The sequence below is a fragment of the Chlamydotis macqueenii genome, chromosome 11 (genome assembly GCF_036417535.1).
Source record: "Chlamydotis macqueenii isolate bChlMac1 chromosome 11, bChlMac1.mat, whole genome shotgun sequence".
Lineage (NCBI taxonomy): Eukaryota > Metazoa > Chordata > Aves > Otidiformes > Otididae > Chlamydotis > Chlamydotis macqueenii.
Window position 1 is genome coordinate 15356270 of NC_141566.1, and position 12231 is coordinate 15368500.

Genomic DNA, 12231 nt, shown 5'->3' on the forward strand with positions numbered 1-12231 from the left:
AAAATCAAATTGAAAAAATAATCATATTTGAATAATATCTAGACCTGTGACAGCATCTGAGAATCCCTTGATTGTCTTCAATTTTGTTTCTTAAAGGGGTTGTGTTTTATACTACCTTTTTAATAAACAAACTCGTGAACAAAACAAGTCTTTTCTGATTAGTTTTGAGATAATGTATTTGTCTTACTTTTTTTTCCTCAGTAAAAGATACCGTAGCATTTGGGGCACAGTGACTTCAATTTATGAAGCGTATGTGTTAACATGCCAGAACTTTCCAAGTGGAGTCCAGTAGACATTGCTAGAACTGTAAGTGTTCACAGCAGGACATGGTATTTGTTCCCTCTTTGTGGATTTTGTCTCAGGCTTCATTCTGGTTTGGTGCGTTGATGGACCTTGCATGATAAAAGGAGCAGGAGGAAAGGCTGCAGACACCGTAGTTATAACTGAGATTGGGGCTGGGTGGGTGCTTGTTAATGATGAGCAGAATTTCAATTTTTATTCTCAGAAATGAAGATTTAAAAAAAAATATATATTTTTTTGGTTGTTAAGGCTCAACATTTTGAACACTGAAAAAGCGCTGGAAATCAGTTGTTTCAATTCCTATACTACAAAGAGACCGGGATGATAATCCCATTTTTACCTGGTAGTCCTTTGAGTTGTTCACCCAGGATCTTTAAACTGATGCCATCTAACAACCTTAGTACTTTAACTGCCAACCTAAGAAGAGATTCTTGAATGAGGTCTTGAAAAGCTTTAGCAGAAGAAACCTCTGCTCTAAGAAACGGTTTAGAAAAGGAGATCAAAGAGCCAGTGATTGACATGTTGAGGCACTTGCCCTGCTAATAGAATGGAATCCAATCTGTCTCACAATGAAAATCTGTTTATGAAAGAGTGTGTCAATAAAAGGCTAAGCACCGTCCTATCCCGAGAAATCTCACAGCCTGGTCGTTAAGTTGTTCTGGGAGATGACAAAGGGCGGATTCATATGTATTTAGGCAGAGGGAATTGGATTCTCTCCTACTTTCTGGGTGAGTGAACAGACTCCTAAACTACAGCATAAAAGACATAATGTCACCACTTTGGTGACTCTACTTCCCCAGTGTATTTTTCTAGCTAAAACTTGCAAATTTGACCCCGATTCATCATTTCTGGAATGGCTGCAATTTGATAATTTCGGTAAACTTACTACAAAAAAAGCCCAAACTACCTGTTTCTTGCTACAGCCCTTAGGGAACAAGAATGATATTTTTATTTGCTGAAGATTTCTGTTGTCTTTTAAACAGATCCAGCAAAGAAGAGAGAGAAAATTGGTTATCCAGCTTGTCTGGGATGGAGACAGGTGATCTTTTCCTTCTTGCTGGGGTTTGCAGTTACTTAATGTTGAATATGCTATAACCTGGCATAGGAAAGTCCTTTCTGACCCTGGCCAGGTTTGGTTTGGTGCAATAACTTGTTTATCATCTTGCTTTAAACTCTTCTGAAGTCCAGACACTGTCTTTATTGTGTACACATTGTCATAAAAAAAAAAAAAAAAAAGCCCAACCTACTTACAATCCTATTTTCCTCATTCCTGAAACCTCCTAACCCGGTTGACTTGTTGGAGGGCATTTCATGCATTCTTAGCAGATAGGCTGAAGGAAACGCCTAGTTCACGCGCAGCTAGAGGCTAGAAAGCATGTAGGGAGTTCATGAAGGCTGCTTGTCTCCTGCAGTCGCTGCAGAGTGCACACAGGCTGCCTGGGGAAGGATCCCCAACTGCTGGACACAGCATGACCGTCCCGCACCTGGAAAATCTTACTGGTGTGACACCGCTCTTGACAGTGAGTTGAGGTAGGAGAATTCAATGAGAATTTCAATATGTTCACTGGCTTTTGCGAATGTTTCCTTATTTGAAAGATACTTGATGAAAGAGAATGCCTGCTTGTTTAATTATTGCTTAATACTTGGGAAGTGGAAATTATTTTATTTTTTAAACTGATTTGGGCTGCATGAAATAGAGAACAGAGTTCCCTGACTGATGTGACAGTGATGGGAAGTTAATAGTCCTAGCAAGGGTGGGGATTGTGAAAAATACTGTAAAGTATTGTCACTTGTGGTGAGCCGTATCTCTTAAGCCTGTGTTGACCATGCATCCTCCAGCTAAAGGACAAATAACTTGGACAGTTACGTGCACTATTTTGCCATAATTAACCCGTTCTGAGAGCAGCGTGAGGTGAGCTGAGTCCATTTCATCCGACCTCCACTTCTACTGTATTTTGACAACAGTTTGTGGCAGACACGACTCGGAAGGATTTCTGCCTTTCTTTGCAGACTTCCTGCTGGAAGATAGAAGAATGGCAAGTTCAGGTAATGAAGAGACAGTGCTCCAAATCTAAGTCCTGACCCTTGGGACATGAGATTCCTCATGTGCATATGATTGCTGAGAGGACTGAGATACAACTTAGGTTATATCCAGCCTTCTTGTGACTGCTTGTTGGAAAGCACAAGAGATTTTTTAAGGGAAATGAGAAAAAATAGATAAATCGCCATTCTTTCTTTAAAAAAAATTATTATTTTTCTAGCATTGTAAGTGCTGTGGTCACAATTCACACAAGTGTAACAGCTGCTACACACCAATGAACAGCGCTAAAGGAGCTTACAATTAATGTCACGAGCAAGTTAAGCATGTTAATAAAGTGGTACAAAGACACAATGGCTGGTGTGCACTGAGTGAGAAACAAGAAAAATAGACCTCTGGGCCAGAGCTAATGCTTTTTAAATTGTATGTTGAGGCGTAGTGGTGGAGCAGTGTAGGAAGAGCTGGATTGCTGCTTGCTGTCGAGATGGCCTGATACAGTCCTGTCTCAGGCCATATGGTCGCTAGTGACTCTGCCAAGCTTTCACTGCTTGGGTTGGAATTTTCAATGGCAAGTGCTGGCCTCCAACTGAGTAACCAGAAAGTTTCTTAATCTCAACAGTGGGTTGCTTCCTAAAGCAAGACTGGGGAAAAAAAATTGTGTCTTTTCCTGTGCTTTAAGTTCTTCCAGTTTTTTGGCTGGGTTGTACTAGTTCCTGCTTCTCTCATGGGCCTTGGGAAAGCGCCTGTAAACCAGGAGAAAGGTTTTTTGGATTAAGTTTTCTGTATTTGGGAAAACTTGGTCAGTGTTAAAGTTCTGAAAGATTGTTTTCTGAATCAGACAACTGTTACTCAGTATCCCCTTACATTTCCTAACTGGTGACCAACCTATATGTGTCCTATCCCCACCACTCTGTTTAGCTGGACTGGAGGCTGGAGCTGGGGAAAGGATGCAACAAGGGCAAAGAGATAGAAATCCTGAAATGAGAACTGAGGAACTCTTGAGTTTGAACATAAGTTGGTAGTTGACAACAGGGGAGCAAGGGACCATGAAGGGGGGAGATAGAGGTAACCAGGAGTGCACTAGCAAAACTAGGCATAGAAGCAAATGATAAAGATGGACACGAAGTTTGCAGATGAAGGCTTAAGGATAAAAACGGGGATAAATTACAGCTGGGTAACCTTAATCTTCATATTTCTTAATGGCTGAATACTTGGCTTTGCAGCCTGAACAGTCTTTTCATACATAAGAAATACTTAGAGACCGTTTGGAGGCAGCCTTTGCAGATACTTCAGAGCAGCCTTTGAGACACAGATGACTGCAGTGTTTATTAGGAAGCTTCTGAGGACTGGGGGACTTACGATTAGAAAAGAAATCAGATAAATGTCTTGGAATGGGTTAAACAACTCTACATATTGCAGAGTTAGTTGGATGGAAACACAAATTTAATGATTCATTAGGTTTTGCGTGGTTCAACTGGCTATCGGCCGAAGGTTTCCCGGATCTCTGAAAAATAACAGCCGCCTTCTTCCTACCAAGGTAAACCAGTTGTGCAATGTGGTGTGATGAGCTGACAATGAAGCTGGAAAAATGAATAGAAACAGCAGGCGCTTCTCACTGCGTTCATAGCCTGAGCATTGCTAAACATGATTTTGATTACAGCAGAACATAAGAGCTCTGGTTGTAGGACTAGATCCCCTGCGGCCAGAAACTGCACAAATGCATAAAAATGATGCTTCTCCAGGGCAAGCAGTGACGTTCCTTGTCCTACTCTTACCATATCTGGCAGCAGAGATTTTTAAGGAGAACAAAAAGGAGTCTTGCAGTCTTCTGTTGACTTCTTGCAAACTATTTTAGAGTAATTCCTGCCTTAAATCCATAACTTCTGGTTGAGCTACAGTGTGTGTTTTAGCAGTCTTGCTGCCGAAGTTTTAAGCAACTGGCAGACCCACCATGTTCCTAGGTAAGTTGTTTCAAACACAAAAGGCTTTTTGTTTGGTGAGGTTTTATACTTGAATTTGCCATAATTTGAATTTCCAATAATTTAATAAGTGTCTTTTTTTTCTGACAGGTGAAGCAACGAGTTACTTTCAGAAGCCTTTTCCTTGTGGAAGTCTGTGCTGAAAGTGATCAAGGTACTTCAAACTTTACCTTATCTAAAGTTTTTACTATTTTAAGCTCCAATGAGTATTTTTTCTTTATTTTTTTTCCCTCACTCTATCAGTATGTTTTTTGAACATGTAAAAGCCATGATTGGACAAAGCGTTTTGATAAGTTTACCCTGAGCTTCACCCAGGGCTAACATCACCTCTATATTGTCTGAATTATTTGTCTTAGTGCTTCAGTTCTTTTAGCACACTTCCGTCCTCAGGGTATGTTTGCACAGTGCTGGGTCCTAAGCTCAGGGTTATAAAGATGGATGAAGGCAGGTGTGAGAAATGACAGCTGGTGGATAGACGTGCTCATTTTATTCTTCAGTAGAGCCGATGCTTATGGCATTGGTAGGTACCTCATACAAGGTTTTGGTATTCGTCAGACCTTCTGCATCTCTGAGCCATTCACTGCTTTCAACGTGCAGTACTCTTTACTGAGGTTGCATGTTGTACAGTTACATCAAACTTGGAGCTCACCAGCAAAAGATACTGCACTGAACGAGTTAAAAGACTAATCGGACTCAATTTGTGTGATTGTGAAAAATACACTCCCATCACGATTCTGAAACACATAGTACTTATTTATTGAAAGGTTTCTCCTTCTGTTTTATACGTAAAGTGTTTAATCTTGGAAGTGTATAATAAGGAAATCAGTAAAGAAAAAGTGCATGGAAGAAGCAGAAACCCAGATAAAGAATCTCCTCTTACTAGTAACAGTCCTTCTGGCCTTACTAGTGTCAGGAGGAAAATGGGCTCACCACTGACTGTGCACTTTAAATTGAATGGTATTGCTTTGACTGGTCTGCTTTTTTTTGGCAGGGGCTGTTGGTTATCAAAAATGGAAGAAACAAGGAATCTCTCTCCAAAGCTGTGTAAAAGCAAAGAACCTGTGAAAACAGAATGGGGGTCTCAGAGTGTTGTATTTACGTATTTCCAAGGGGATATTAACAGCGTGGTAGATGAACATTTTTCCAGAGCTTTAAGCAATGCCAAGAACCCACAAGACCTGAGCACGAAGCACAAGGGCGAGACTGTTGTCCTGAAGAACGGTGAGCCGCTTTCTATGTGTAAGCATGGTGTTAGACAGGGGTGACTAGCTTTCACTAAGGAATTTAAGATGCAGCGTGCTTACATTTGGAACTCTGTGCAAACAGAAAGCAAGAAAATCATGCTTGCAAAGCCCTGGATTATGTAGCTGGGACTTCCTGGGTAAATCCCTGTGCTTGCTGGGGTGCTCTGCAAGCTCTCTGTGGGCTGGGTCCTCATTTTCCAGCCAAGAGTCTCCATCACCGTCAGATGCATTAAGTGCATTATGAATTCATTTGTTGTTTTTGCCAAAATATTTTTCTCTAAGTCTGCAATTGTTAAAAAGCTGCCTATGCTAGTGGTCTGTAAGAAAACACATGCAATATTTATTTGAAAGTATTGGTGGTGGTGATTTAGTCTGCTTTTAGTGTGACTTTGTGGTTGATTTTTAATATAAGCAGCGCTAAAGTGAATATATATTTCTGTAAAAAATAATATGCAATCTGGTAGCATTCCCTTAGAAGTCCATTGGAATTTACCTTGGAAAAAAGTTAAGAATTTATGAGACTTCAGATGCTTTCTTTCTCTTTTTAAGTAGACAGCATGTCTCCCCATCAGTGGAATTTCTCTTCACATTGCTCCAAACCATATCCGTCATCTTCTGCAACAAGCATGTCAAATTCTGGCCCGAATTTTTCTGCTACTGGTATGGCAGGCCAATACCAGCCATCAGCTCTGCGGAGTCATCCAAGTCAGCCTGCAGATTTGTGGCCCTTCCCTTCGATTGGGACTCCCAGTCTTGCCAGTTCAGTATATCATCATGCCTTGCCTGACCTGCATGCGGTAGATGAACCAATCTCTGACAGGAAATACGGTTCTCTTCTTGGTCTTCTGCAACAGGAAAGGTGCCTAACATCCATGCAAGAATGTACCATGAAGCAACACTCAAGTTCTGCTTGTATGACTGGACCTGCTAGGTTACAAAATACAAGTCAAAGTTCAGCTTCTGGGGGAGGTAAGGAAATACTTACTATCACTTTATTCTTTGATGGCATCTTATGTAAAGAGCAAAATAATACAGTCTGTTCCTAAGGTTCTCAAACTGGAGCCATGTTCAGCCTAGCTCATGGAAACTTTTTTCAATAGATAACCCGTGATGTGTACTGTGGTACCTGGGGTTGATTAGTGTGGCTTAATCAAAAAATACGTGTTGTCCGCTTGCACAATATTTTATCTTCTGGCTTACATTAGGGTGATATTTTAAGTGAATATAAACACTATTCACGGTGCTGTCAGGATCTCTACCTTATAGGTAGCAGGTGTGGTGTGTACCAGATGCTCCCCCACCAGAAAGAGGTGGCTGGGTAAGAGCCCTGAGCAACCAATCTTACTGTGTAGGCCATTAATGGTATTCTGAATACAGGGTGTGAATCTACAGCCCGTACCAGAAAGTCCAGGGATTTCTCTCCCTCCCCAGTTTCTGTGTGTAGCTGGAAGGACTAGGGTAAAGGGGCTGGTGGGCTGGCCTTGCCTTGTCTCCCAGATAATTGCTGCCCGCCACAAAGCACTGCTGCCCTGCGTGTCAAAGGCTGTGATTGCTCTCTGGGGTGGATTTCCCAGAGCTAATGCAATTCATGCAGAAACAATGATTGGTGCTTATTTATTATTAAAAATTAGTAGGAATCCCAATCTTAGGTCCTACCAGTGCACAGAAGAAAGGTGGCTGGTGACTGAAGTCCATTTCCTGGGAGCTTATGTCCCCACAGCATCTAGGTCTGCTGGATAAAATTCCTCCCTTGTGAGTAACTTCTGCCTTTGAGAAGCTCTCTGGGATCAGGCTTCCTGGCCGGAGCCCTGGTGCCCTGGTAGGGTATGCCTGCACTGCAGTTCCTGGGCGTTACCCAGCCAGCTTGGCACTGGTCTCCAAGAAAAAGGATTGTGAAATTGTTTAGGGAGTCTGCTGGAAAAATACAGCATGTCCTACCTGGCCTTTCTAGATAAAAATGACCAGGCGTGTGAAGAAAAGGCAGAGCGTATGTTTTCAGCCAGAACACAAGTTTCTGCTCATGGGACATAGTTAGATTTAGCTGAGACTGTGTGCATATGCCGCACTTTTTGTGGCTAGTAAATGACAGTCTAATTACTTTAAAGACACTGTCTGGACTTCTACGATTTAATTTAAATACAAGGTTAGGTGCCCTCTTCCCCCAAGGGGGCAATGTGAGCTTATCAAGGCTTGGGAGCCTGAGGAACCGACTCCTCCACAAAAGGAGATGTTTGATGAAACTAGTCTTGGGATCAGAAAAGGGAAGCACTGGTAACAACGGTGGACTTTTTTGGTTTGTTTTTTTTTTTTTTTTAAGAGAGGAAATCAAGGTCTCTGAACATTTGGGGAGCCTCGTAACACCGCATGTCTAATGCTGTGCATGTGCTTATCAAGCAACTCGGAAAGAACAGATAAGAATGACTGGCCCATGTTCACAGGGAGTCTTTGGCAAGTCCCTAGGATGTGTGCATCTAGTTTGGCTGTGGGAGTCCCTGTTTCTTGGCTCTATCTGTTAAATTTACTTCTCGTTGCACTGTGTCATGTTTAAGAACAGCTGATATTTATATTTATGGAAGTGTATGTTGCTCTGCCAGACAGCACAGAGCTCCCCAGCACCTGTGCTATAGGCTGGGCTGCAAAAGCACAAGGTTTCTTCAGGAACTACTGCCTACTTTTAGCTCTGTGTTTAATCTCTGCTCATCTCCAGTTTTTTTTTTTTTTTTTAATTTTTTTTTTTAAGAGAGAAAATCAAGCTCTTACCAAGGCTCAGAAAGCCCCAGCGTAAGCCATGCCGCTGCAGGTGAGTAATGAAACCAGCAAGTTTGGAACAAATCAATGCTCACTTACGAAGGGTAGCTGCCTTGCTTATGCACGCAGAATTAAAGATGCTTCCTTGCTTGCTTCCAGACCATATTCCAAAAGCTTGATTTTCCCCAGATATGCACACCATCTCCTGTAACTACATTAATAGAGAAGAGGGAAAGCATTCTACTAAATTGAGATATATTATTTTCTAACTCCATCTACTTTAGTTTTTGTGGTTATACCATCAGCCTGCTGCTTCACCACACCTATTTCTGAGTTTCAGGTCCTGGAAAGATAGAATACCCTTTGCTTTGTATCTGAAGCACACAGCTTCAGGCTGAGGTCCCTTTTGGACCTGTGTGCCAGCATTACTGTAGTTCTCTTCAACAAACCCACCACACTGCTAGGAGAGCAGTTCTAAGAAATTATTCCCAAAGTATTTAGGCCTCCGTGTTTTTATTAGTCTCTTGAGACTGTGTCACGCCTTGGTGTTGGTTCTTTGATGTGCAATATTTTGGGGATACTTTGGATGGGTCATTCTGGTTATTCTAGCAAGGGCCCTCTTGCATCAGGTGCAACTTTGTTTGCACAACGTCCTAAGAGATTGCATGGACTATGCTGTTTGACTGTCCTGATACCGCTGTGTCTTTCAGGTATTCAGATTCATGACAGAAGACGAGATTTGTACTTTTAGCAACTGGATGTTTCTACTTTATTCTGAAAGAGAAAGTTCTTGCTGTGAACTTTTATTATTTGCAACTGTGAATCAGGAAGAAATGACCTGCAGCTGTTCTGTGCTTTTTCTCTCACTTGGAAGAATACGTGTACTATTTACTATTTGGGGAATGAAAAATTATCTTTTTCTATTCAGTAAATAATTTCTAATAGCTGTGGTATTAAACCTGACAGTATGTTTGTTGTGAAGAAACATTGTCTACCTAAGGCTTTTCATGTAGCCCTCTTGAAAGGACTCTTAGCACTTTTTAATCTTTGTGTGTTTATTCATTTACCATCTCTTGATAAGAAGCACAATTCTTATCAACACAGTTGATAACTGGTAAGTACAGGGATGCAGTTAGCATAAATTCAGTGCTGCAGCTTCTTAATTTGATTTGATATCTTCATATTGTTTAAAATAGTCTTAGACCATGGGCAAAAGACTTCAAGACAATCACAGGTCAGCAAAGTGTGTTATCATATTTATGTTTTGGAAGTACAGTGATTTGTAACCATACTTGAAATTCACAGGGACAATCTTCAGAAACTACATAATATGCATATACCCCAAGGCTCTGTTTTGCTGTCTTGTAATGTATAATCAGCCTCTAGAAAACAGTGAATTAACACTAGACTTGAGAGAAAAACTAGATCCTTATTGTATGTGATGAAAATACTGCTAAGCAAGAAGCTGGAGGTGGGACTGGTCTATTTTCCCAGCCTCTCTGCGTATGTAAAAGTTTATTTTTCTAAATAAACCCTATGGGGTTGAATTTTCAATTGTTGAGCTGGAAGGGCTTGGCCACCTGAGCAAGCAAAAATCAGTCCCTTCATGGTAGCTGTGTCCTACATACCTCAGAGCAGCTGAACGGGAGGTGGTCTCGGTGCTCCTTGGTGCAGCAGAGGCGGCAGCCGGGAGCTGTGTGCATAGGTACTGCGTGTTCAGATCCCCTCCTTGCTTCCTCGCTCGCCCTTGGCAAATACATTTGCTAAAGCTACTGTGAGTAAAACCTCATGGGACCAGTCTTTAGGTTTGTGTATGTAATCCCTGCCGTAATAGAGACTGCTTAGCCTTTATTGTAAATCTAAGGATAAAAAAGATTTGGGTTTATTTTTTTCCTTCTTCATTAGCTATACATTAATTTAATACAAAGGAGCACAATTATCTTTTTCAGACAGCTCTACGCAGTTGCTTAAGGAAATTTGACCTTTGAGATCCTAGAGCTTGTGATTTTGTAGGACAAATCCTTAGCTCCTGTAAGTGTTTGTGGCTCTGTTTACACAGCATATCTATGCTGCCACTGGTGTACTTCAGTTATAACACCCTGTGTAATTTTATAAATAATTCGAGTTCAGCAACTTTAGATGTTTATGATACTGATTTTAAAAGAAAAAATTTTTTAAATCCCAGTTTGTATCATACGAGTTTGCTCTAGTATGTATGTGAGCTAGACCAACCTGAGATCACATGCAAGGGAACTATTTTAACTGATGAATAAATTCTGTCTCCCTATAGGTGAGCGCTGAAAAATCACTTGTTTTTAATACTTCAACAAAATTGCCATTCTTCTCTTTTAGTTTTAGGAATACCTCTCTGAGTAGTTTTCTTCTGTCATACCAAATCACTTAATTCTCTGATTTTTAAAGCTACGTAGTAATATCATCTGGCTTCCTCTATGGGTCAAAGCAAAGATTTCCAAGCTGTACTCCATACATCTGTCTTACCAGCGTGTGTTGTAATTCCAGTGAAGTTACTGCTTCAAACTAGTGAAATATTAATTTTGTCTCCCTCTACCATACCTCCTAAAGGAAAACGGTTAAATAATATCTCTCTAAGGTCTGAAAAGACCTATAGCAATATATTTTAACGCTCTTAAAATGTAGTGCTTCTTGGAACAGTTTGGTCCTGGGAATATTCAAGGTGACTTATAAAGCCTGTGTTTCTGGTGAGTCAACCAAGTGGGGTTGGACAGTAGGAGGGGAAAAAGCCCCTTGTTTTAAAGGCGTGTCACTTATTGCAAGGACACAAGGTGTCAGTGATTCTGTCTTGACACAACAATGATTTGAGCTGTTGCTGCAAGGTTCAGCAATGCTGCGTCCTCACCATCCGGCTGTGTCGCAGACCTGGGGCACGGGAGCGAGTGCCTGGGCATCCCAAGGGCCGGTCTCTTATCCCAGACCCCGCTTGCCGGCGCTGTGAGTCGCGGTGCCGGGCTTTGCACCGGGCATGCGGGTGCTTGCTCTCCTCCCCGACTCTTAGAAGAATGATGACCTTGGGGTAGAGGGCTGGGGGATACAGACTCTACTGCTCCGGTGTTTTGTGTTACACCACCGCAGCAACATGCACCAGAGCATGCCTGCGTTTGCAGGCATCTTGCTTTTCTTCTGCAATAAACATAGTTAATCCATCACTGCAATTTGCCTTTAATGGTTCAGTATGGATAGAGGTTTGAACATTTCACAGCAGCTCCCTGCACTAGGTAGGCTTTTATATATACATGTGTATAACATATATATTCCTCTACACTATTGTTTGTCCAGAGTGGAGTGTTTCTTGCTTTTCCGCTCAGGCTGGTGCTGCGTACCCAGTGCTGCCATCCTGCCGTCATGCTCCAGCGATGGTGTCTTCATTCCCATTCAGTACGTGCGCTCTTTTTGCTCGGAAGGACTTGGCAGACGGCATGCTGCATTCAGCAGCCGCCATCTGGTACTTCCCACGGTTATTTTCAGTTCCTCCTCTGAATGCAGCCATTGCGGCGGTGAGGGGAAGAGAAGGCATGCGGGATGTACCCGTTCCGACAGCTTCCGACTCCCCGCGTGCTCGCGTACCTCTGCAGAGACTGCTCCAGAGGACAGAAGCACAAACGGGGGCCGGATGTGATGTTTTCTGGTAATTTACTGACCCTGTGGGAAACTGCTGTGTGCCTGCATTGCGTGCCATTTCTAAAGCTCCAGATGGTTTTTCTCTTGTCTTTCTCTGATGGGCAGATGAGATGCAAACTGCAGGCTCTGTGAGCTCTGTTTGGAGGTTAATGCAGAGAAAAATACTCAAGTGTTTGACATGCCTACCCTGTGAGGAGTCTGGGGCTTTTTTTAATAAGCCGGAACTGTTGTGCATTTTTTCATCATGCATGTCCCAGGACACCGA

At 42.0% G+C, this 12231-nt stretch overlaps 1 protein-coding gene across 4 annotated transcripts; it reads left to right on the forward strand.

Moving 5' to 3' along the window:
• Positions 1-1184: 1184 nt before the first annotated feature.
• VGLL1 (vestigial like family member 1) lies at positions 1185-9253 on the forward strand. Of its 4 annotated transcripts, none has more exons than XM_086756308.1 (7): positions 1185-1830; positions 2266-2346; positions 4408-4471; positions 5309-5538; positions 6111-6530; positions 8302-8361; positions 9020-9253. In XM_086756308.1, the coding sequence occupies exons 4-7, from the start codon at positions 5328-5330 to the stop codon at positions 9058-9060; spliced, it is 732 nt and encodes a 243-aa protein (XP_086612434.1). In that variant the 5' UTR covers positions 1185-1830; positions 2266-2346; positions 4408-4471; positions 5309-5327; the 3' UTR covers positions 9061-9253. The 4 variants fall into 4 exon arrangements, with proteins under 4 accessions (XP_086612434.1, XP_086612435.1, XP_010118957.1 ...); XM_086756309.1 differs by having other exon boundaries at positions 2311-2346; XM_086756310.1 differs by having other exon boundaries at positions 1190-1830; positions 6114-6530.
• Positions 9254-12231: the final 2978 nt, after the last annotated feature.